The following is a 27,212-nucleotide window of genomic DNA, read 5'->3' as shown; positions in this document are numbered from 1 at the left end:
CGTTTATCCCGATTTGGGAAGTGCTCAAAATCATGATCCCCTCCGAAACGTACACTCCGCCTAAGAACTCAGAGAGAAGTATGGTTGAAACGATTGTACTTGTAGCAAAGTAACACTGGGGGTGGGGGGGGGGGGTGATATATTTCTTCACAGCAAACAACTCATAACCAATAGTAATCTCATCAGGAACAATAGCAGTGTCAAAATACAACTAAATAGACAGTGACGGGTATTTGTCTCGCTTAAATAATCTTTCTAACTTCACAATGCAATAATCTTCCAGGACATGCTTTAGCTCCTCTGGCTCATCGTCAAGACTTATACCATAAATAACACCGCAGTTTTAGCTCTTATTATTCTGATAGCAATTAACATTCATATCCACAATTTCAGAAATGCGTAGTGGCTGTTTCACTTGTTTACCAGAAGAATATTCAATACAAACACCCCCCCCCCCCGACCTTTTTTAAACTCCTTTACACAACCAATGACCTTATGCAAACCAGCACCAAATTTAATGGGGTTCACATTACACAGAGGTCTTTCACCTACAGCTTTCATGTAAAGAAATATATCCCTACCATTACCAGAATCACTCTTTTACCAGATTTACACTTTTTCGGACCATCAACATGGTTTGCAAGGTCAGACCTAGTGCGTTTACAAGTACTACGAGTCTTGACCCCACCCACTTCCACAGCCTCAATCTTATTGTCCGAGCCTTCTGAATCAATGCTTGAAAAAAACTTGATGTAAGACGACACGAACCGGGGAACAAAGGATAAACGGTTAGCTTCTGTGGGGTGACTCAGTGTATGGGACAACTGGACAACAAGAACCCTGTTAGTAGTGCAGAAGAAATGACAGCGCAAATACAATCAAAACATCTACACCCTATACTACACCTAACAATACTATCTACAAGATTCAATCCTACACTAGAGGACAAACGCATTGATACTATGCACAAATTCAGAGAAAAGGGGAAAAATAACTAGCTATATATAACACAGACAAATAGGCTTTACTAGAGAAATAACCAGGCAAATAGATTTCCTAGATTCGGGAAACAAGCAGGCACAGCAGCACGAAAATCTCGTCCACTATTCCGCTATTGCGAATATCCTTTCCTCTCTGTCGCTGTCACTGCCGCGAACCGCTTGGTTTGTCCGTCGTTAGTGATGCCAAAGTCCGAGGTGAGCTAGTTCTGGACGTTCAAGTCAAGAAGCCCGGCTCTCAATCGGAAAACCCCGATCCGATTTCTTAAAGACTATAAGTGCGGGTTTTATAGACACCCTCATAACCATAAGTCTACAAAAATGGCGGCAACGCAAACCTCTGATTTCGAGGTTGAACTGAGGATAATAAATGTTTGTTTCTTTTTTCTTTGATTGTTGTTTTACGCCGTATTCAAGAATATTTCACTTATACGACGGCGGCTAGCATTATGGTGGGTGGAAACCGGGCACAGCCCGGAGGAAACCCACGACCATCTGCATGTTGCTGGCAGACCTTCCCACGTACGGCCGGAGAGGAAGCCAGCATAAGCTGGTCTTGAACTCACATCGACCGCATTGGTGAGAGGCTTCTGGGTCACTACGCATTTGTTGTGTGAAATAAGAGCGAAAATAGAAGGTAAAGGTCTATCAGATTAGACATTGACATAGAATTTCGTAATTTGTACATTATTATCACTACATTTTTGAGAAATACTTATAATTATCTCAAATATGTAGGAACGCCGATACAAAAACAACAACCTGCACCACAGGTTTACACAAAGTTGTAAATCTGTGTATTCGTGCGTGTGCAAGGTTGTATATAGCAGAACACATAAAGTCGTCTTCACAACGAGAGAAATGCACAATTTAAACACTTAACAGTAGTGCACTACAGACTGTTTAATAGAGTGAGACCATCTACGCTCGCGAACAGGCGGCAAAAGCTCGATCATTAATGGGCCCCACCACATTTAAAGTAACCAGGAAGTCAGTATGAACCTAAGCTTACTGTTCCCTTATTGAAAGGTTTGCAGGTCCACTTATAATGTGTAATATTGCCTCTCTGAATATAACATAAACCTGTGCACATATATCCACGTATAAATTTGTCGCCTATACAAAGGGTCCCACTGACCTCTTCCTCACATGTCACACTAGCCATGCATTCTTGAACTGATCTACAGCGATGTACATTTCTAGTGGAATATTGAGCAATGCTGGTGGTGTATTGGATTTGGCGTGGTCAGGTCTACCAGGCTATTTTGCCCCTAAATAACGTGGGATTCACTGCGGGACAACCCGGCGCTAGGCCCGTCAACTCTCGCCTTATAAACCTCGCATGGGTTGGATAATCGGACGGCTCAGATATGGACCTTTGGCTGCTGGACACTGACCACGCATGCGTGTAGCTCGAAGCCGTGTTTGAAGAGGTTGTGATGTAATGTCAGCTAATACGAAGCCTTTCCTTTTAATGTAGCGGGTATAGTGGCCTTTGAGCATGGGCGTTAACTTTTTTTAATCTACCGATAAAAAATAATCGATTGCTTGACATCTCAGTGGGACCATTTTGATAGTAGATACGGCTGCAGTATGATCGCGGGAATCGTGCTTCTGTGCACTGTCCTGGGGACAGGTAAGACCAAATCTATACTCTTCACTCGTATATTACTAAAATATGTTACATACAGAATTATCATGAAGTATATAATATATTATATGACAATTTCGACCACTGTGAAAAGGTCACGTCGACCTAAGCTATACACGTAATAAATTTACCATTCTATTAAATGTTTTATTTCCATATTTTATGTAATTCAATTGCTATTTCCCATTTAGATTTGCTAGATTCTTGAGCAACCTTTGGCCAAGAGCATTTGGGCCAAGCAAATCTTTCGAAAGTTTTAGCTACCAATTCTAATTAGGATTAAGGACAGCAGTGAAAAATGCCACACTACCAACACGTAGGAAGAAAATGTTGTGAAAACCTCGCAAAACCTTGATTGAATGGTTGGTATTAAATATCTTACTCAAGGATTTTTCACGTACCTGACGGCTGTAAGGTTCTGGGTAGAAGAAACAGAAGTGGAGGAAAAGTGCTGCATCATCATGATGAAGACACCAAACCAGACACCAGTTACTATGGAATATATATATATATATATATATATATATATATATATATATATATATATATATATATATGTGTGTGTGTGTGTGTGTGTGTGTGTGTGTATGTGCTTAGTCAAGTGTAAAGCATTGTGTGAGATGGGATAACAACAAACCGGTCCGCACCGCAATATATTTTATTTTAATTAATGAACTAACGAATTGCTGCAGCAGTGCTCTTCAGTATGGTAGTTTAACTGTTAAGGCGTGTACTGTAAGTATTATTGTAACGCATGGCTACTGCTCAAATATTCAATAAACGAGTATTTGTGATGACCTTGATATTCTCTGCGACATATGTTTTCACATGGCAGTTGTGTTTGGCTTGAATAATAATATTTCAAAATATACTAGCACCTATTAAATTCCGGATCTCAAACACTTCTCTTTTTCGCCCTTTTAATGATTTCTGTAGAATTAGCGTACGGTAATAGGAGTGTTTAGGGCGAGACAGAGCTGAGGCACTGGCTGCAAGTCTTACATTACAGTCTCCCATGTTATAGGTTAAGTGGCCATACCCCTCACCCACGCGAGGGTGGAAAGCTCGGAGTTGTGTAGGTGGTCATCTAGAGGGCAGCCTAATGTGGTTGACATAACAGTGTTAAAAATACTATACCAGAGATTTTGGCAAAAAAAGCAATCAGCGCAATCCAATCGAATTTTTGCTATTATTTGAGAATATTCCAGGTAATTAGCATACTCTAAAAACGACTGTGTACGAGTAGTACACAATATTGTGGCAAAAACCCACATCCACATAATTTGTGTATTAGCAGTATATACACTGTGTCTTCTTGTAACAGGGCGAGTCTGTGCCGCCATGCATTGAAATATCATGCGGAAGACACCACACATGGCACTCCACCCATACACATTATACTTATACCGGGCCAACCAGTCCTGCTTCCTTGCTCTAACCTCTCAGTGTTGACCCCCAATCGAGGCAGAAACAAGTACCATCTTTTATGCCTTTGGTATGACCTGACCAGGCTTTTATCCCGGGTCGCCCAACTTCAGAGCTATTTTGGTTAAATACAGACAATTGGATCTGATTAGCCAGTATATGTCTGTTTTGGACTAAAAATCTCAAGTATAGCCTCTTTAATCTATAGTTTTGTTTGACAATTAGACAACCCACGTTTTGATCAGAGACATTTTGAGCACAAGACATTTCGAACGTCATTATGGGACAGTTGTGTCACATCTAGGTCATAATTAGCTTCAACTAATGACTGTATCAAACTCATGTAGGTCACTGAACCTTAGTAACATTTTTACATGTTTAATATTTGAACATATTGTTTATGTACTGTATTCAGTCTTTACTTATAGGCTTAGTATGTTAGTCTATCTAACCCTACGTATTTTGTGGCGCCCATCTCCTCACAGGCAAATACTACCCGTCAAAGGTTGACTCAAAATATGCGCGTGCAGGTGTTAATTTTTTTTTTCGAAGAAGCACCTAGTGAGGTATATATTGGCCTAGAGTAACCTGAAAACGTTATATTTGTCTAAGCCCGAAACATATGAAAATGGTCTTTGATGACTCCAAACTTTTTAACTGCTAATACCGTATTTCCAGGTAGGGACATTCCCATTACAATGCGCATGGTATGGCCATTTGCCAGTCACAATTGTCATAGTATAATGGCTGCTGTGTCAGTACAGGAGATTACAATTTTAGTAAATGTGCAGTAAATGGGCTCAACGGGTAATGATAACGATCGGCCCGTAATGTCGCTTTTGTACATGAACATATTTTCCAAAAGACATGATAGTTATCAAAATAATCGTTTGCTCTATACCTGGTGTGAACGCTACAACTGGTAGGTAAGTGACTACACATGCATGCAGATATGTATACGACAGTAACGACAGTTGAAGTGAGCTGTTTCCTTTTTCTTAAGTGTGTATAGCCGGATGGGTTAGGAGGTAAACCTAGTAGGGATAGCGATAACCCAGTAACCAAATCATTGCTCTTTATATGAAAGCCGGATCTCGCCCAAGGTTTTCAAAGAAGAATGCAGAGTATCAAACTAGGGTCCAGTTTCTCGGCGACATAGTATATTATACTTATGAAGTGTTTGGCTTTAGTTTAGTCCATGCAGAAACACTCCATACTGGGCTTAGACAAAATCTACAGACTTAAGCAATTTACTGAACACAGGAAGTTTTGTAAAACCGGGCAAGGGGAGCTGACATAGTCAGCATATATATCATCATCTGACTGTTTTCACATTGTCCGTTCAAATGGTTCATGGGACACAATAGTGACAATATCTGTACGTCACACGTGGGAAAGTCAATCAGTAACTTGCCGAACTTCGGTGGTTTAGCACGAGCACTACAGTATCTTACTATTATAAGACTTACAACCATCAAACAATTCTTTGTTCTGGCTTTAACTTAAGCCATAAAAAAAGTTGTTTAAAAAGCTGAAGACTGCCCAAAGTGATATTTTTCAGATCGAAAAATTAATCACACAAAAGCTAAAGCGATTTCTACTGGAGAAAGTCGAGTAGAAAGTATTACGTGTGACTAATGATAAGACGCCGATAAATGTATCGGTAAACGCTAGGCCCGCCACACCTGTCGTCAATGAACGGCATTTCTCTGTTACCACTAAGATTACTGCAATTAACAGCTTGTATATAGTGGAACACATCGACCTGATTTGCGGTTACCAGGCTGTAGTCTTCACTGGTATTTGACTCTAATCTCATTTTATCGATGATTAATTGGTATTTTCTTAATAAAGACCAGCCCTTGGCTTTACCAAAGGATGATATATATAGCAATCGCTTTTTCGATCCTAGCATTTGAAGTACTGGACTTAAAACCGACGTAAAACAGCAGCGCCTAAAGACGTATAGATTACTCTTTTGGGATTTTCATGATAGAGTCAAATGATATTGTAAATACGTCGTGGCTTGTGTGGTCCCCAACAATCTGAAAACTGTTCTTTACAGGAACAATACGATGACTCATGGCTTGATTTGAGCAAACATCCAAAAGCCATAAATCTGCTGTATATACTGAAATCGCAGGGATATCCAACGCAAACAACTAGTATACAGTAAAATTTCAGAGTAGAAATAAAAAATGTGTTCGATTGCTTTAAAGGCATGGATAATTAAAATACTATAAAAAAGACAATCAAAGAATAGACTTAACTGTTTCGAGGTCACAGACCTGACATGATATTCTATATTTTGTCTCACTATACAGCCCTCGTCAATATAATATCAACTAGATTGGTACTTACAGGCTTGTATATACACACAGCCATCAACAAGGCACTAGGAAATTCAATATAATATAAATAGGAACAAACAGTGAAGCCATGCTGTCTAGATGAAATAATAGATCTGAATAGAATAAAGGTAAGCTGTCCTGACATAAGGCATGAAAAGACGCTCAGTGATTCATGTATGGCATTGCGTGATGGGCGTATCTGAATATCAGATTTAGGTCATTGTATAACCTGTGTTTTTGTGTTCTCGTATATCAGGTGTGTTGGTGCGTATTTCGCTAAATTTTGGTTCAGGCGTGGAATCTGTAAATATAGAAATTCTTGAGAAAAAGCACATCATATTTATGTCAATATAGACATACATATGTGTCGCCATAAATCGTATATATGTTTGAGATGGAACTTAATCTGAGGTGTGATAACCTGAGGATGATAACAGTACAAATATACCCGCCCTGTTCGAGTGGTCGGACGTGTGATAATCTCTCGACCGTAAATCAGAGTTATCAACAGACTTCACACCCAAGATACCTGTTCGCATAAAAATTCACGCAACTTCTTTATCACCACACCTGTCCACACAACACCATCGCAGCTTACAAGTCACAATATTTGACATCACGTAAATTTAACCCTATATACCAATCTTATATTAACATGTCAGCCGCAATCTACACTATACAAGTATGTTGCAGTTTGTCATAGTGCAACAGTTCATTAAGTATATCACGCCCAGAAAATGACCAACAGTAAACAAAAATTTACTCTAATTACCATGAAAATACCATATATTAATAGATTCTTGAACACACTGCGTAAAGGCATCTACAGTGACGACCTATTTTTATCTCTTAAGCTGTAGGTGTAGCTGAGCTGCAAAATTATTGTTTGCAGAGAGAATCTTAGTTCGCCTTTGGCTTGCAAATGAGTATTAAGTTGTTTGTTTTCTTAATGCAGTTGCCAGTCCGGATGTTTTTGGGCAAAGATACCTTCATAGAGAGCGTCGTAACTCGGTAAGTGGGTGCTGTCATACTTATGGTGGGTGCATGGGTTTAGGTGTGTTATTGTTCAATATGGTGGCAATCAGCAATAGAACAAATGGCGGATATTTGCTTTACAGATATCCACCCCACCCCCCCACCCACCCCATATATATATATATATATATATATATATATATATATATATATATATATATATATACTATGCATAGATGATGTCATTCCGTGCATGGGTGTCGACTATTGACAGTGACATCGCTAGGGAGGGTTCTGGCTATCATATATCTGGATATGCCCGGCTGACTGACAGCCACTGAAGAGACGTCACTAGAGCACATCGTGAAAAGAGCGTTGAACGACCCAGGCAGAATCACAACTCTACGACAATGAGGGCTTTTGGCGTACTTTCTACACTTTGCATTTTGGCCGGATATGCTATACTGGTTTGGAACCTTTGTCTTGAGCTAATTATATAATAGATCAGCGTTGTACGCAAAGATTGCTATATTCAGTATGTGTAGGTGGTCAAAAACAGGTGTGTTAATGTCTTAGTATTCCTTTCTCTATACCTTCCAGGAAGGATCGGGCAGAACTTGTAAGGCGAAGCTCAAAAGGATCGAATCTCACTCAGCATGTTTACCCAAATCTTCAAATGTACAGCAATCCGGTAAGAAAATGTCACGTTCTACTGACGCTTTAATCGTTTTTAACATATTTTTATACGCACAAATACAGCAATTGGTTAGAGGTTTCATCCTGTGATAATGTATCAGTCACTTATCTACTAATATCAACATCTGTACAAAGGATTAATTTATATCATTACATTGACACTAAATGTCTTACATTAATAAGACAACATAATAAATAACAGTATCCAACCTTTTTGACCGAATGTCAGTAGTCAATAGTGTTTTGGTTTATCACACTCTCTTATGCATATATCGCTGCGAATTGTTTTCATTGGTTTCATTGTATAAATGCTTTATTTTGAATATCATCTGTAGGTCTGTCAGAAGCAGACAAACAGCTTATCGTTAACCTTCATAATGATTACCGGTCCAAAGTTTCACCAAAAGCGGCCAACATGCTCAAAATGGTAAGTCAGGCTGTACATAAACCGATCTAAATATTAAATAGCATATCAAGTTTCAGCTCCTGATATATCATTGTGATAGTTATTTGTAGGTAGTTCTATGAGTTCTTTTAGTTCTCACAATATCTAAGTCTTATGAAAGCGATGGCAAGGTACGGGTCATTATTTATTGGTTGTAATGTAAACTCAAGCCTTTCCAGATGGACTGTTTTTTCAGGAAACAGCACGCGTCTAGAATTAGAGGCTATATGGGAACAAACGACTGGAAAGTTAATATATGGATTTCTTTGTACAAGTTGTATTTGAGAAGTCACATGCGGGGTCCCACCAGACCCTGGGGCAGGTTGTTAATTATGGAAAAGGACTTACACAAAAGAAAAATACTTATGTACATAACTCTTGTGGCTTTGTGTGTCTTCTTAACATCGTTAATAATGGTATCCAGATAAACAAGTTACTAAACATGTCGATATTCCTCACTGGTCAACAGCTGAGCCCACTACACTCTAAAAAGTAATCTGTTAAATTTAACATAATGCTATGATTCCTATATGATGCTTAAATTGATAATGTTGCTGCAACATACTATGGACAACACAGTATCCCATTACACCAAGAAAAACATTCTGTTAGAATAATAGGCACATATGTCTATCATATATAACATAACAGTTTGTAGCAATAACATAATCTGTTCCACCACCAAGAAAACATATTTTAACAGAATAGTTTTTTGGGTGTAGGTGACTGCTGTAGCGTTCACTATCAAAACACACATCTAATTCCAATTAAGTCACATCTCAGGTTTTACTTTCCACCTTTCTTTATCTCGTTTCATCCGCGTCAATGAGTTAGGGCAGCGTCAACATTTTCAGTCCTTGTGTTATTTTCTCAGCCTGCATCTTCCTGAAAGCGTCTAGCGACCCGTGACACACACTGAAATGGCAGCTAGGCTGTACAAGTCGGCTGTGTAATTCGTATTTTAATGACGACAATGAAGGTGTGAACATCGCAACACTAGACGACAACTGGGTACTCTTGAAAACAAAACCTCCAGATGTGGCATCACAAAGCCCCAGGTTCTTCTAGGGGGATTTTTGTGTCAGATACGATATGAAATGTAGACTCACTGGAATCCGCCCATTTTCAGCTTAAGAAGGGAACAATGTGGGTACGAGGTATTATTCGGATGCCTGGACTATGTAGAGTGATAGTGTATAAGTAAGTTCACCATTGTTTCCATCTGTATTGTCTCATGAACTGGTCGCCTCATGTCAAGCACAACACTCTGAGCATGGGTCTAACCCTGGATGTGTGGTCTGACGTTTGACTACTCTTTCCAGCTGACCATATCTCGACGTCGATTAAGTCTCAATTTGACACACTACATCAGATATATAATGATGAGCATTCAGCGAGACAACGGTGTCAAAAAACACAATACACTATATCAGTGGTTCTTGGTACAGATTATAGCAATACTGTAACTGTGCTTTGTAATGCACCTACACGCATGACGTGCTACTAACAAACGCCTGCGCAAAGAGCATTCCGATTCCTCGTTGATGACGGGTTCGGAATTAGGCTCTGAGTTATGTGTATAGTTTGTATTTTCTTACAGAGTTAAAAACCGGTCGTATACACATTTGAGTATAACTGTTCCGTTAAACTTATGATGAATTTAATTTCTTGATTGTATTTGTTGAACTGTCTGTGTTTGTTTCGCCACTAACATTTTTCTTGAGAATGTTTTCATTAACCGCCGGTGAAATGAAAAGGATGAGTTAGCTGAGGATACCGTTATTCTCAGGAGTGTATTTAGGCCCTTACCATAATGTTGTGTATAGCCCCTTATTCATAATTCTCTAGCTCCTTTTTGAGTGGTACATGTAAATGTACTGTGTATATATACCTTATATATAAGTGGTATACAATTAATGTCATGTATATAAGTATAACCCCTTCATAAGTGTAATTCATATCGTACGCATATAGCCCTCTTGTAGGTGGTATATTTACGCCGTATATATCGGAACCTGTTAATTGGTGGTACACGAGGTCATACATCCATGGCGATTTTTACACCTTGACATATAATGACGAAGTTTTTTGCTTTCTGTTTGTATATACCATTTGACAGAGTTGGGATGATGAGATAGCCAAAATAGCCGAGGGTTGGGCAGAAAACTGCTTGTATGATCATGACAAAGGTTCCAAACGTACCATTCCAGGTAACATATAGCTCTTTCTTCACTTCAAGTCTAATTCCACATTTTCTCTAAATATGTATACAATATAGTCTAAGTGGGAAATTTAGTAAACGTTCTTTAAATCATCCATTAAAGTTGCCGCTACTGACATCATCGATGTTAAATTGCCTACAGTGTGAATCCAGCTTATTAACTAGTATGTCAATGAGGAAAAAACTGACCATGTCCATTGATTTGTCCCGGCTCTCCAGTTTTGTCTACCCTGACCGTCGTCAAATAAGTGCAAACTTTTTTAACACGGCGTTAAACACTAACTGAGGGAAAAACAGTAAATCCCTGCAGACAAATTGTGTTTGCTGTAGTCTTCTTACACTAATACGAATACTATGCTTGTGTAACTTATTATTGGGCACAATACAGGCAGATTCAGTGTGGGCCAGAACTTGGCACGAGGATATAAGGACTGGGAAGCTGCGGTAAATGGCTGGTACAATGAGAAAGACGATTTCACATTCGGGATGAAGAGCAAGAACGATTTCAGTGCGACCGGCCATTATACACAGGTATACCTCGATGCAATACGATATTTTGTGGGACTATAAGCGGCTCTGTTTACTTTGTCTTTAGTTAAGCCATTACTTCAAATCAATGACTGTTTCCTCTCGGGTCAAGCCAGTCCAAACGACGTGTTTACCGTAAATAACAGCTGATATCTGTCAATGAATCATTTCGCAAAGCTGGTAAATTTAGCCTTTAAAGCAAGCCTGAATGTACATTAGGGATTCCTGATATAACCAGAAAACCTATAAATCATCTAATAAGCTAAGGTGATAACTTGTTTATTATCGACGCTTCCCGCGTGTGACGTTTGGTGAAAGACAACGCATGTTAGACTGCACAAACGGCCACACGAGCGCCGCTGACCACTTACTGTAACCAAAGCCCCACGAAAAGTGAGAATTGCCGAATCTACGATTTCCTTGTCCAAGACAAGGAATTTGAATCTTCGTGTACGAAACATCTAAAACAGGCCTATATACTAGAGATTGTATTAGTTGAGGTGACTCAGCTTCTACTGGCGACCACTCTTCTTTCGTTGAGCGCACTTTCTTGGGTGCCTCGCTTTTTTTGGTAAGCACGCTTCTTTTGGTGACCACGCTTCTCTCTGTGACCACACTTCTTTTGGTGGCCACGTTTCTTTTGGTGACCACACTTCCTTCGGTGACCACACTTCTTTTGGTGGCCACGTTTCTTTTGGTGACCACACTTCCTTCGGTGACCACACTTGTTTTCGTGGCCACGTTTTTTTCGGTGACCACATTTCCTTCGGTGACCACACTTGTTTTGGTGACCACATTTGTTTCGGTGGCCACGTTTCTTTCGGTGACCACACTTCCTTGGGTGACCACACTTGCTTTCGTGGCCACTTTTCTTTCGGTGACCACTTTTCCTTCGGTAACCACGCTTGTTTTGGTGACCACACTTGTTTCGGCGACTACGCTTCTTTCGGTGACCACACTTCTTTGCATGCCCTCTAGTCAGTTTGTTATTCCAGTATATACATTTCTCACAAATACTGTCACATAGAGTCTGAAATGTGCTGAATCTGACGTAGATTGCGGGTAAAAGCGCTGTCCTAACAGGTGAAGTTGTTGCCTCCGTGCCTTCCATGGCCGCCAACACAAATCACATTAATAACTGTAATATGATGATGATGATGATGATGATAATACTAATCTGTTTAGTTGCAGATGTGTCTGTATCAGTCAACTTCTTATGAGACAGCGACCGTTACTAAATGGTGTTACGGAATGTGTGACTTATGTTATACTGTTGTTGTTGCAGATGGTTTGGGCGAAGACTTCGCGCATTGGATGCGCATACGCAGATTGTTCAAACGTTCGGAAGTTCTATGTATGCAACTATGGTCCAGCGTAAGCCCTTGTTTGTTCACGCTTTTAATGTTTGAGATTAAATGACAAGATTTTATTAAAAATGTTTTCAAGAAATTCACACTTAGCTTACCAGCACACACTGGTTTTATAAAATACACATATTAATGTGAACATATTATAAACTCTAAAGTTATTATGTAACTTCCCATTGCTAAAAGAAACAAATGAAAATGTTTGAAAATTACCAAGAGTATATGTTATTGTTGGTGCATCCATAACGTTGCACTTTTAAATGGACAAACCCATTTCTGGTAGGCAAGAGGACACGACCAAATAGTTACAAAGGAACATAGGAGTGATAAGACCGAACTGTTACAAGGGAACGCTGTTGTAATATCACCAAACTGTTACAAAGGGACATCGTTGTGATATAACTGAACTATTACAACGGGACACCGTTATGATGTGACTAAACTGTTACAAGACGACTCCGTTGTAATATGACCAAACCGTTACAAAGCAACTCCGTCGAGATATGAGCAAACTGTTACAAAGGGACACCATCGTGATATTGGCCGAATTGTTACGTGGTGACGCCGTCGCGATATGACTGAACTGTTACAAGAGACACCGTCACGATACCACCAAACTGTTGCAAGCGGATACCGTCGCGAAATAACCGAACTGCCATGAGAAGAAAAGGTGGCTCTATGACGGAACTGTTATAAGAGGACACCGTCGCGATATGACCAGAATAAAAGAGCTGAGAGTTGAGGTTGAAGAAACACTTACATGTAACGTTCTACTGTTGTAGAGGTAATGTTGGAGACTTTTCCACGCCTTACAAGACCGGTGCTTCCGTGTGCGGTGCAAAATTCCGGAAAAACAATTTGTGTGGTAAGCTTGCTGATAAAGCCCAGTGATAGTAACGAGTATCACAAATCATTTCATCGCAATTTCAGTAATTCCCCCCAAACCGCTGACAGCCAGACTTCTTAAAGTTTGGTCAATACATTTTGTCTACAGTTGTTATTACAATAAGTATGTTCACAGTTAGCTACTGAACATGTTCTACGTTCAAGCAATGCTTTATACCCATAAATATGTTTAATAGCGCAATAACAGTAAATAAGCCTAACGCCCAAAATAACACAATGGTCAATTACGTCATGTTCACGAGAAACTGTAGATTAAATCAGAAAATAGATCAGTCATTTTCTGAAGCCAAGGGCTATCCATCATAATCCTTATGTCAACTGCAGTGTGTCAAGGATGTGTCTGAATGTCAAGAGTGTGATGAGGACTTTCTGATTATTTGGAGCTGGATAAGGATTAGGGGATTGTCTAAAGTGTCTGAATGTCTAGATTGTGACAACGATTGTCTGAAGGTTTAGAGTATTACAAGGGCTGTCTGAATATTTAGCTTGTGACAGATGTGCATATCTGCATGTTAATTTCAATTTTACGTCTGTCTGAATGTCTAGGGCAGAACAAGGACTAATGCCTTGAATGGTCAAGAGGACTATATATAACTGTCTAGATGTTGACGAGAAACCTCTAAATGTCTAGAGTGCGACAACAAGGACTGTCTGCATGTCAATTGCAGAATGTAACAATGTTTAGAGTGTGACAAAGACTGCCTTCATGTCATTTGCAGTTTTAACAATTTGTCACAAGACATATCTGAATGTTTAACTGTGACAAAGACTGTCTGCATGTCGATTGCAGACAGTAAACAATCTACGACTGCCTGGTTAGAGTGTGATAATGACTGTCTGAATGTCTATTGTAGAATGTGACAAATATCTAGTGCGTAACAAGGCTTGTCTGAATGTTCAGAGTGTGTCAAGATCTGTCGGAATGTCTTGAATATGACAATGATTGTCTGTGTCCATTGCAGCATGTGACAAAGACTGTCTGAATGTTCATAGTGTGTCAAAAACTCCATGTCGGTTGCAGCATGTAACAATCCAGGACTGTCTGAATGTCTAAGGCAGGGCAAGGACTGTCTGAATGGTTAGAGTGTGATGATGACTGTCTGAATGTCTATTGTAGTACGTGACAAATATCTAGTGCGTAGCAAGGCCTGCTTGAATATTCGAAGTGTGTCAAGAACTGTCCGATTGCCTAGAATATGACAGTGATGGTCTGTGTCCATTGCAGAACGTGACAAAGACTGCCTGAATGTCCAGAGTGTGTCAAGAACTGTCTGAATGTCTAGAATATGAAAATGCTCGTCTGTGTCCAATGCAGCATTTGACAAAGCCTGGGTCATAAACTGTCTGAATGTCTAGATTGTGATAATGACTGTCTGAATGTCTATTGCAGAACGTGAAAAAGAATGTTCAGAGTGTGTCAAAAACTGTCCGAATGTCTAGAATGTGATAATGACTGAATTTGCATTCTATCGCAGAATGTGACAAAGAATGTTCAGAGTGTGACAAGAAATGTCTGAATTTCTAGAATATGACAATGACTGTCTGTATGTCTATTGTAGAATGTCTGAATGTGTAGAATGTGAAAATGACTGTTTAAATATCTATTGCAGAATGTGACCAAGACTGTCTAAATGGTGGCACCCGGAACCTAACCAGCTGCACATGCGCATGTCTGAAGAATTTGCCGTATTACGTCGGAGACCAGTGTGACTGTAAGACTTTCTCACATTATGGTCTGATTTGTCAGAGCTCGACGTCTCTGCATTCTGTTGGACAGGTGTTAATGCAGTGCATAGATTTGTTTAAAATTATATCCTGCAATTCGAAATGCAATACGCAACCAGTAGAATACTATTCTTAGCCGTTGGTGTTTTTGTTGTGGAATGTTGCAACAATGTTGCACACAGTACTCAGCAGAGTGGGTGATGCGTAACGAGGCTATGTACCTACTGCTCAGTTTCATGGCCGTGTGGCCTTTAAATGATTCAATCCCAGTTTCTGGCAAGAAAACTATCGAGATTCCTCCACCACCATGCACTGGGCTCCGCGCGTTAGTAAGCGGCCCCCAACGATAAATGAATCAAAGTTGCAGATATACAGCCTTTGCTAAAAGTATACAAACGTGCAACACCCGCTAAAAACAGGAACTGATATCATTTCTAGAACCCGTACAATTTATCATTAGATTTAATGACTAGCAGTCATGAATTAGAGTCATGAATTAGAGTGACCACATAAATTACTCAGTTAATATATTTCTTTATTTTATATACAGTGGACTGCTCAAAAGTAGAGAATAACCAGCCGTCCTATTGTGGGAAGGGTGGTTTTGACTCCGCGGGCTGTTCCAAATACGTGAACGTTCCATACAACTGTCCATCTACCTGTGCCATTTGTCCATGTAAGTTCTGTGTGCTAATTAGTTTTCTTATGTTTGTATCATCGCACATAACTTTTGGTGCACGGCTCCTGCATGTTATAACTCTTCAAAGACTGCACATTTTTACATTGCTTCTACACTGGCGCATGCATGAAGGTTATCGAAGGGCAACTGCAGTGTATATTGTATATTTTGTCATGTCTCCCTTGTTTGCAATAGGAGTAATAAGGTAATAGCGTTCTATAATTATATGTATTGACATGTATTTTATGTTCTGTTTTTATTGTATGTATCTCTAGTGTTCTGTTTTTTAACCAACGCACTTATTGCGTCTCCCTTTTCGTGTAACATTTGCACAAAGCCATTAATTTTGCACGCATGGCGAAGCAACAGCATACTGCGTAGCCCGCTGTGTTGAATATCCAATGATGAATGATGTTGAATGTTCAGTGATGAATGATATTGAACGTTCAATGATGAATGATGTGGTACTACCGGTATTAAGACTGATTATCCGTGAGCAAGCACTTCCTTTCATTTGTTTCTCTGTCACTACTATCACAGTGATGAATACTAACATTTCTGTACTTCTCGGTGGTTAGGAGACACAATCGACATATATATATATATACATGTTTTTGTGCACGCCTGCTACTTTTAATCCTCCGTTTTATTCACCAGCTTCTGTTTCACCCGCATGTTTTTTTGTGTCACCTGACGTTTTTTTGTGTCACCTGACGTTTTTGGTGTCACCTGACGCTTTTTGGTGTCACCTGACGTTTTCAGTCGTTTAAATCCTCAGTTAAAGTGAAGGTAAGCACAAAATAATTGTTTGAAGTAGATCTTCTTAAACCATTCCATATGAATAGCAAAGCCTTTAAATCTACAGCAACTTTTCAATGCCAATGTATGTTACTTTATAAAGGGAAACGATGTATAATAAATTTGTAGAGTCTTTGTTGATAGCTGACGAAGATTTTCATGTGTAAGATTCAAAACAACGTATGTTTCCTTAAGGATAAACATAAAGGTCTTCCTTGCAATGGAATGTTGAATGTTACGAATTGGCTTTATTTACCGCAATTTAACTACCGCTAGAGTGTCATTCAGATGATGTCAGACTGAGTATCTGGTTTGTAGGGGGCGGTGTCAATTACAAAGAGGAGGGAAATGGTGACGGAAATGGTGACGGAAATGGAGACGGGAATGGTGACGGAAATGGTGATGGAAATGGAGACGGGAATGGTGACGGAAATGGTAAAGGTGGTGCTGGAGATCGGTGCCTAAGTCTTACCCTGCTCTGTGCAATCGCTGGGCTGACCTTGTTAGAGTCCGGATTGTACGTGGACAGAGACTAGGCAGTACAGACTGTCATCAATGGCAATGAAAAAAAAGTGTGAGCAATGTCAGTGGGCTAGAGTGAGCTGAGCCAATGATGATCCCATCACTGACACGGAGATAGGCAGACACACACAATCGGCACGCAAAACCCATTAAACGATCACTGAATAACTAAGGAAATTCAGAGCAGCATTAATAATGTTGACAATGGCGGTACCAGTATATTTCTGCTTATAGTTCCCATGCCATTGCTGTATATACTGATGTAGATCTCTAACCGCATTGGTCTTCACTCAGGCAGACAACATCAAAACGCCTCATGAAAACAACTGCCCTGCTGCGCTGATATACTCACGCCGCTGGTTTTCAATTTCCAAATTCCATGGTGACAAAGTAAAAAATGTAGGTGCATATCTTATATTCTTCCTTTTTTTGTAACCAAGACGATGTTTCCGGACCAGTGCATCTGTTCCTGTCCGCTGGTCTAGCTTCACTAAGATTCACACTATTACAGGTATACTATACGTTCTGGAATGCTTGCTAGATTCTGCTGTAATCATCAAACATTCCACAGTGATCACCTCCAGTATCGTTTTAATCTCTGCCGATCATTAATGTAATGACCTTTGACGCTAGTGCGTAATTTTATACACAACCATTATGAAGTGAACGCAAATTACAGATATATCTGCAATCTACGCCTTCTAGCGCTTATAAAACGCCTATATTATCATTCCATATTGTAATCTGCCCTCAGCATGTTCAAATATGACTTTTTAGCATAGCTTTCAACTTCATGCATGCTAATAGAGGACTTATGCTGTCTGTCGGCCAAGTTGGATCTCTAACAAAAGAATTTCATGATCTCTCCTGGAGAGTTCCTACTATCATGTGCAGTGGACCGTGGCATTCCTTCGTCAGAGATCCAATATGGCCGGGTGTGCGTTCAAGTCATGTACATGTATATACTGATTTGCTGTAAACTTACATGCACTAGTAATTCTACTTAACTTACATATGCAAATATCGCGCAGCAGTTTTTCTGGAAGATTTTCCTGCGACATGTTCTGCCGTCCTACATGGCTTACCCAAATCTTCGATACGCCCCTACAATAGCGTTATCTACACTAGCGTGTACCCTTCATCTTTTGATCATCTCATTGAATAATGACATGATCAGGCAGTGTTTTCTGATCTCGAGTCACGGAGCACTGACAGGCAATTGACCGAATGACAGACTAGGATTATCTTCATATTGCATAATCCATCAGCATCAGGCCATACGAAAATGTAACATACGAAACGGAAATGTTACATTTTAGTATATATTTCAGTTGTTTGCAGTATAAAATTCTTTAGGTCGAATACAAATGTTCCACCGAGGATTTTATAGTTGAGATGCACAACAATCCAAAACAGTACCGTAGTATTAAGGGACCGAACGGCAAGAACACAACAGAGTTAATCAGGCAGGTTCACTTGACACTACTTGTGCATATATAATACCGTAGTGCTAATATATGTGGAAAATAATAGATACACAAATAATACATACGAATTGGGAAAACACATCACCACAAACACAGCACATGAGGATAACGTGGACATGGCATATTGTAGGTTAAGTATTATGGGACAATGCGGAGTCACTTGATACAAACATATATCCAGCATACCGGTATAGAACATTAATAAAGTTGTGTACATATATCTAAGTTCTTCCACGATTGTGTTAAGGCAACATAAGACAATTTATTGGGATATAAATGCTGAACAATATTTCTGTGATAAACTCGTATCTCACATTTGTTTTTACTTTGCTTAATACGATTTTTTGTTATTCACACCTCTTGCATGTATACAAGCGAATAAACCAAACTGTTCCTTTGCACCTGTCGTTGACGTTCTTTCATTAAGGCAAATTTGACTTTAAAGAGACAATAGGCCTAGTGGAGAAACATGAAAACGATCGACCACCTCAAATCCAATCGATTTTTGTTACCGAATAGCCGAAAATAAGTACCTTTCACAAATTATCTACCTTGTTATCGCTCAAAAATCGGTGATAAAGTTTCTAAAATTTATGAAGTGAGGATTATTATAATTTTTTCAAATTTTTTCAGAAAGTCATTTTAAGACATATATTATAGGTACGTGCTTGGTATTTGATAGTGACAATAATACATGAGCTATTCTTGGTGACCACAGAATATGTTATCACCGAATATGTCTTTTTTCCAAAAATGTCGGGTTATAGTCTCTTAACTTAAAGCAATGTTGATGTTCTTTCAAGAGTTAGGCAAGGTTATTTTGCATATACCACATCGTAATGTGTACACAAACACATCGACATTAACACAGGGGTATATCGTTTCTTGCAGAAATTACACGACATAGCCAAGCCGATATAGCTGGCATTAGGGATTAAGGTGTATTTCAAAATCCAATTTTGGTACATGGTATATACATTTAAATGTGTCGCTTAGTTTTGTCCGGCAGGCCAAAATTTTAAGGAAACAGCAGAGAAATAACTATTCCCTTGTCTTGCAAAATAAAACTTTCAGGAAAAAAAAAAAGAAATACCTGGGACAGAATTAGTGAATTAGTTCCGGCATAGATTGATCAGGGCATTTGTTTACTTTAGATGGGCTTATGTAGAATTCCAGCAAACTGTTGTATAGGTCCATGCATGGAGGTATCGTTATGTACGCCGATGCCACATGTCTCAAATTAGCTGATTAAATAGTAACACGATACGCCGCTATTTCGCACAAATGCCTTATTATTGCCTGGGTAGAATGCGGGCGGGTTGACCATGTTTAATTATTCCGGTCGTAGATTTAGGTAAACATGTTTATGTAAATGCTATAAACACTGTACCTGTCTGGCTGCAACCTGCGGATGGTCGTGGTTTTCCTCCGGCTCTGTCCGATTTCCCCCCACCATAATATTGGCCGCCGTCGTAAAAGGGGAATATTCTTGAATACGGCATAAAACACCAATCAAATAAATAAATAAATAAATAAACACTGTTCCACAATGTAAAACACCAATCATATTAAACACTGTTCCACGAAACTTGACTTTAGTAATTATCCACTATCATTCACGGCGGGAGTTAACTGATACTTTTTGATCATAAAATGGAATTAATGCTTGAAGTTATCTCCCTTGTTTGGAATGCGTTCGCGCTGTCGTTAGGTCTACATAAGAGTCACTGAGGTACAATGGCAAAATGTGAAAAAGTGAAGAATTGTTAAAATCAATGCATAGACAAAAATGTGAACATTAATTGACAAAGTATCGTTTCACGTTTTTGTACTCGACCTTATGATGGCCATGCACAGAAGAGCCTTTTTTGTTGTTCGATCAAGTATATCAACGATTTCTGCTGCCACGTAGTTATCTGCATCTGTATTGCCCTTAATATTGCTGAAATAAAATGTATTTTTTTAAAGTTTCCATCACATGAACAACTATAAATTAAATAAGAAGGCCTATGCACTAATTTAAGCCGAAAACTTCGATGCCTCATGGAAAGAAGAAAGTTATCACAGATTTGGGCGGTCACCAAACATTTTGTGATTAAATCAAATAGGGAAGATAACAGAACCTTCAACATTTATGGAAGAATACGTAACCCAAGAAAGAACTTTACTGAAACGTTTTGTGTGCGAAAGTCCGATGGTGCTCATACAATTTCCTAAAATCACCAGCAGTCATACGATTTCGGGGTACAAAATTTAACAAGTAAAGAATTTCACCTGGGTGCCTTTAAAAACAATATTTTATACTGTCTGTATATAAATATGTAATGTAGGCCTATGTGTCGTCATTCGATTGCTTTTTAAATTGATTTTTCGAAATAACGGTTCCTTTACTCTATAGAGGGTGTGTATAGGCTGTATTTTATAGATGATGTCCTACTTTAGGATAATAACTTTTTCCCAAAGCGATATACCTGTACGGTACAATTACCAAAGTTTCCCTTTATCGAATATATTTCGTATGTCCAGATTTTCCAAAAGCATATAAAAACAGTTCCTACCAATCGGCGATAACCCATAATTTTCTGAGACTTGGATTTAGGCCTAATCGCCTTTGCCTCACTTGTGATATGGGTTTGTTGGGAATTGTACATAGTTTCTTACTCGTTTTGAAAAACATTAGCCGTCTTGACTTTGCCTTACAAAATGATTGTAAAACTGAGTACCTTTTAATTGCTTGACTGAAATAATTTGTTGGCTAATCTATGATCTTGAATGATAAATGTTAAGTTAGTTCCGAGTTGACACACACTGTTAGGAAATATATTGTTATCTCCCTTGGTCCACTTGCAAGCTGGTCTCCACTTGAGGATGAATGAATGATTATGGTTTAACGACACATCAGCAATTTTTCAGCCATATCGTGGCGACACTTGTGGTTGAAGGTTACACTTTAGGGTTAGAGTGCATTGTGATTACTTATACTTACTTTTGTTTAGTTTTTAATAACTGCAGTTTTCGGTCATAGCCTACATGTATATCACTTCGCTAACAACGTTGTTAGCGAAACGATATAGACCATACGATCCGATTTTAATGAGTGTGGTCACACTTCACTACCCCTCACAGTGATTGCACCTTCCACATTCTTGACAAATGATTGTTTTGTAGTGCATTTGTCAACTTCCAATCCGCATATATATACATGTACAGTCAAGCTATATGCGATACCATCACTCGCGTGCACGTGGTATTTCTTCAACAACATACCAAGCGCTTAGCCTAGAGCGGAAACGACTCCTGACGAATCTGAGAGAAAAGTAATGTATCAGAGTAGTTTCTAGATAAATAAACAAGACAACTAACATATCATTTTAATTTGGTACATGCAACTTACATAAAGTGCTACTTGAGCGAAAATGTCATCATTACAAATTCACTAAAAAGAACGTAACTGCACACATTCATGTACCAAAGATGTACAAAAAAATACGAATATGAGCTGTTTTGTCAGAAAAGGAAGCTACTGTCTTTACTTAGATTCCATCAGCGTACCGGTACACGTATTTTCCAAACAAGATGAAATGATTTAGTGAGAATTCTCTTTGAGATCATATGTGTTGTATAGCGCTACTGTCGCATAACTCACTCCTGTCAGTCTTATGCTTTTGTATGTATTTTTAGCGCGTCTGTCGCTGGCTTCCCCTGTTGACTATATTGCCAATAACGAACTCAAATTTCTATTCTTGTGACGTCATTAAGGCTTTGGCGACGGAAATTACAGAGTGCAATTTAACGGTTGGGAGCAAATCTCAACAAAACACTAAAAAAAACCCAAAAAAACAAAACAAAACACACAATAAATTTTTAAAAAGACAACGTTTTAATCTACTCACTGTAAAAAGCATTTATCCATTCCTAAGGCAACAAATGGTAGAAATATATTTATCTTAAACACCCATCATCCAGCCAATGGATATATCTGGAGTGTATGTACGGGCTCTGCTGAGCTGACATGAAAGCTTGTGCTTGGCTTCCTGTTGACTTGGAGAATATGGCGGTAAACCGTTAACACGCATTGTGACGTGCACCTGGGGAGGTCATTACTTTGTATTGCACAAACTGCACTCAGTCAACCGATTGAGTTTCTATATACCAAACTTTTACTTTTGATGATATGTAATTTCGCTGCACTAAGGCTTTAAATTTATAGTGTATAACCAACCTATAATGTGTTTATGGCAGTACTAATCCCCGTTAGATTTATTTAGTACGCTATGGTGGAACAATTTTCACCTCCATATAATACATATTCAATATACAAATGTATAACTGTATAATATGTTTAACTGTATGGGTCTTCCAACATCTCATCAAAAGCTGAATCATGACCTTACTTTATACTTATCGAACAAATCTTCTGGATTTCTTTCTTCCGCAACTTGCCAGCGTCAGGAGGTGACCGTAACTTTGCCGATATGACATTAATCATGCATTTTAATAATCAATTATTGAAAGGGCTTATCAGCATATGTTGTGACTCATATATATATATATATATATAATATATATATATATATATTATATATATATATATATATATATGCAAAAAACATCATGTAGTAGTGATGCTACATATCATGTAATAAATGATTTTGCCCATTTTCAAGTAGTCTTATAAGATGAAACCTAGAAGAAGTAGAAATCTTGATGGTGTAAAATTATAATAATTTATAATTTGAAAGCGGTTATTATTTTTAAAAGATGTAAATGTTGCATCGATTTGACAGCGGTTCTGAATTATTCATATAGATTATGATTTATTATCGATAGCATTTTTAGGGATTATAAATATATGATGAAATAAACAAAGTATAAGGTTTAACCGGTGATGAGGTAATGCATGGACTTAACAACCTCAACGCTTTGTGGGGGGAAACGCAATAATATACCATGAAACACAACAACCAAAGTAAGTTTGTCCGTCGACCACTGTATAACATAACATTAACATGTTTTTTCTATACATCACGACACACGTTTGAGTATAATTCGAAGGCAGAACTACAGCATCTCTAATTCGTTGTTGTGACGGTAAAGATGAAACACCCTTCCGAGTCTTTGTTTAGTGTCTTACACCAAGAAACCATGTAATATTGTGTCAGATTCCGTGATTAGTCTCTACTTACGCCAAATCTGCATATTGTACATGTATATCTAGACATTGTAACAGACATATATGCGTGCCAGTCCTTTGGCACATAATGGATGCCACTGATGCCATCAATAATCGCAAGACCAATCTCCAAATACAACGTTCAGCACAAAACACCAGACAAGCCAAGAAAGTTTGTAAAATGACAAATGTAGGCCCTATGGCGGAATCATGGAAAGAGAAGCGGTCAACAGTTTTAAATTATGCAATAATAATGTAATGACACAAGGAGTGTTCTAGGCATGTAAATTTGATCAGTATTCAAATCATGTTTATAAGTTGCCGGCGATCAAAACTTCGTAGGTCTGCCGCGCTTTGCTCACAACTGTTCTTTAATCTAACGAGGAGATTGCTTTCATTACACGGCGCGCATCCATCCTTATCCCCGTGACAAGCGGAATATGGCACACGTTTGAAGAAGAGCGCCATATAAATATTAACCCTCGAGACTTATTCTCATTGCAAACTTTAAGAAACATAGAGTGATGTTATGGTATTATAACAATGCATGTAATGAATCCACATACTTTTGTTTCAGCTGGAGTTATTGGTGGAAGTCCAGGCTTGCCGCTGAGTGAGATGTTGATGCGGGTGACCATCACGGTAATGATGACCTTTACCCTACTGACGCCAAGGACGGTGATGTCAAATGAATGTATGATTAACATTATCACGTAATAAGTTCATCATGCAAACCAGCATTTGATCGATTCCAAGACATACTGGAAATCCCGTCCGTAAATTATTTATAGCTCATTAATAAAGCCTTTTAAACATGTGTCTTAATGCGCACTAGTTACTAAGATATAGGCTACTGTTGAGAATTTTCTTTCTTCCCTAAGTTTTTGTTTCTAAATTGGCCCTAAACTAAATGGCCTTCAATCGTTCTTATTAAAGATGGTTATATTTGAGGGTTTTCCAACGACAGTTATTTGAAAAGTCATCCAGAGGTCATTACATCAGGAAAGGGAGGTAAATAGAATTCTCTGTAAGAATTAGCTGAGAACTGCAATGGTTAAGTAAAAACATGTAGTGAAAATTGAAAATATACTTTGACTAAATGCTTCAAACTGTTTTATATCTATTTTTCTACTTTTTTGTTACTCTTGGATCATTAAGGAAGTTGTAGTTTCTGTTTTGTGCTGTTTTTTTTCTACTATTGTAGATTTGTAAGAAAATTACATTCCATCATCATTAATTCTTTTCGAAAATATACTGCCATTTACTCCGCTCATTCGTAGGACGCAAGAAAATGTTTCTTGCATTTATAATCGTCCTGTCAAAAGGAAATAAAAAGTGTATGTAAAAATATATGCTGATTGGTTTGTTAGGTAACAAGAAAATTCTTAGAATTAGAAGGTAAGTGTTTCTGTTTAGAAACGCGCCCGTCCTGGAGTTTATCAGCACAACTTCAACAAGTAATATCATCAAGAGCATCCTGAGCCATTGTGATCTCACGATAACTCATATGCTTTAACGTAATTGCATTTTCTGCATTGACTATAAAATTACCAGAAGTAAAGAATATGAAACATGGCGCACATCGTTCTGACATTTCCACTTAAAAGTAACAACAGCTGGATTATGTTATGAGAGGGTTTCCCAGATGCCTGTATTGTATGCCATATTAGAACAGTTTTGACATGGGAATTCAGAGTACATTTCAAATTCCTTCGGCTGTATACCCTTATCTTAACCTGGTCTGATCTCAAATGATGCCCTAGGTACCAGCTCAATGTCATATCAGTTGTCCTTTCATAAAGTGAATTACTGCATCAACCCATCCAATTGGAACTATTTGGCGAAAAACACTCCACGAAAATAAAGTATGATACATTTTAAAGGATACTGAGCATTCTGTTTTCCACTGAAATATGTTTTAACCTATTGCTGTCCCATTTGTGAACGTTTTTTAACGTTATGTTTTAGCATTTGGCCCTTAAGAATACCAGTGTTTACCATTGTTAATATCTCGCCCGTGCACATGGTTGGCAAATAAACTGTGTTACCGTGTCGTCAAGCGTATACGCCTAACAACAGGTGATCATAAAATACAGCCAATTAAAATTCATGTACACATCGGTGACTCTATACACACTGGAAACAGCGAGTTAATGGTTTCCCTGGCTCTCTGGTTGTGTAATTACCCTACACATTAAGGACACAGATAGTTGACTTGCTGGACAATGTCAGGCTACCATAATAGCATGTGAACTGGTCAGTTTGCAGTTTTATAATGAGGGGCTTTCTGTAGAACAGTCTGCTTAAGCGCTAAGGACTCTCACAAGTTCACCAATAAGCGAGAGTTAATGGAGTCATGCGGTTGTAATCAGCCTGAGTAGACCCGAAGAAGGACAAAGTGAAGTCACTCTATTAATTCTAAGACACATGTGAGAATGTCCTTATGTGTAGATTCCTGACGTTTTTATGACGATACAAAGAACGTTAGTAACCAGGGAAATATCTGTATTGTCTGTTATAGTACTGTTTCTTGTCGAGTCAAGCATGGACAAGTCTCAAAACGAAAGAAAAGCAGGAAACCAAATCGTATATATGCCTATGCACCATTCGTGAGGATTCCTTGGGGTTTAACTACATGTACACCGGTTTTAGGCTTTGTTTATACCATGCAACATTTGAAACATGATCAATATAAATAATAGGGCAAGGACAGCCAAATATGTCGAACATACCTGTGACAGTATTTTGAAATATGAAAAAATTGCATTTGAGGAAAGTCATTACTTCCTCTATATTTGATTTTTTGGGTTAATTTTTTCACATATACGTTGATTTTATGACATGCACCGGAAATATTTTATTGCTTAATCTTCCCAGCTGCAAAAGTTTCTGAGATGAGATAATCGTTTAAACCTACAAAGACTTCAATTACAATCTCGCCACGATATATATGGCTGTAACCTTACCAAAATGGCCCGTTAATAAAAGACCTAAAACAAATTAAACACAAACAAACAAAAACCCCAAAAACAATAAAAAAAAAAAAAACACGAAACCAAACTGGCTATTCCTTAGATAACTCACAAGCAGGATGGGTCTCTCATTATAAAGGCTGTATAGAGAACGACCTCCGAAAATGTTTAACATTTTGGGTTGAAGAACAATTAAGGCGGAATGACACAGGCTGTTCTTTACTGAGATGATACTACCACATACGTGTATCTGCTAAATGTATTCGTCCAGTCTACACGATCACACTTTTACG

At 38.5% G+C, this 27,212-nt stretch overlaps 1 protein-coding gene across 3 annotated transcripts; it reads left to right on the top strand.

Annotated features, from left to right (window-relative positions):
• The first annotated feature begins 2,155 nt into the window (after positions 1-2,155).
• On the top strand, positions 2,156-25,811 carry LOC135467896 (cysteine-rich venom protein pseudechetoxin-like). Of its 3 annotated transcripts, none has more exons than XM_064745815.1 (11): positions 2,156-2,634; positions 7,381-7,436; positions 8,001-8,091; positions 8,432-8,523; positions 10,661-10,751; positions 11,151-11,293; positions 12,576-12,664; positions 13,440-13,522; positions 15,174-15,275; positions 15,839-15,964; positions 24,525-25,811. In XM_064745815.1, the coding sequence occupies exons 1-11, from the start codon at positions 2,592-2,594 to the stop codon at positions 24,662-24,664; spliced, it is 1,056 nt and encodes a 351-aa protein (XP_064601885.1). In that variant the 5' UTR covers positions 2,156-2,591; the 3' UTR covers positions 24,665-25,811. The 3 variants fall into 3 exon arrangements, with proteins under 3 accessions (XP_064601885.1, XP_064601883.1, XP_064601884.1); XM_064745813.1 differs by lacking the exon at positions 24,525-25,811 and adding an exon at positions 17,084-17,650; XM_064745814.1 differs by lacking the exons at positions 2,156-2,634; positions 7,381-7,436; positions 24,525-25,811 and adding exons at positions 7,802-7,867; positions 17,084-17,650.
• Positions 25,812-27,212: the final 1,401 nt, after the last annotated feature.

Source organism: Liolophura sinensis, chromosome 6, assembly GCF_032854445.1.
Source record: "Liolophura sinensis isolate JHLJ2023 chromosome 6, CUHK_Ljap_v2, whole genome shotgun sequence".
In the NCBI taxonomy this organism is placed as follows: domain Eukaryota; kingdom Metazoa; phylum Mollusca; class Polyplacophora; order Chitonida; family Chitonidae; genus Liolophura; species Liolophura sinensis.
Note: the sequence above shows the minus strand (reverse complement) of the source record. Positions and strands in the feature narration are given on the sequence as shown.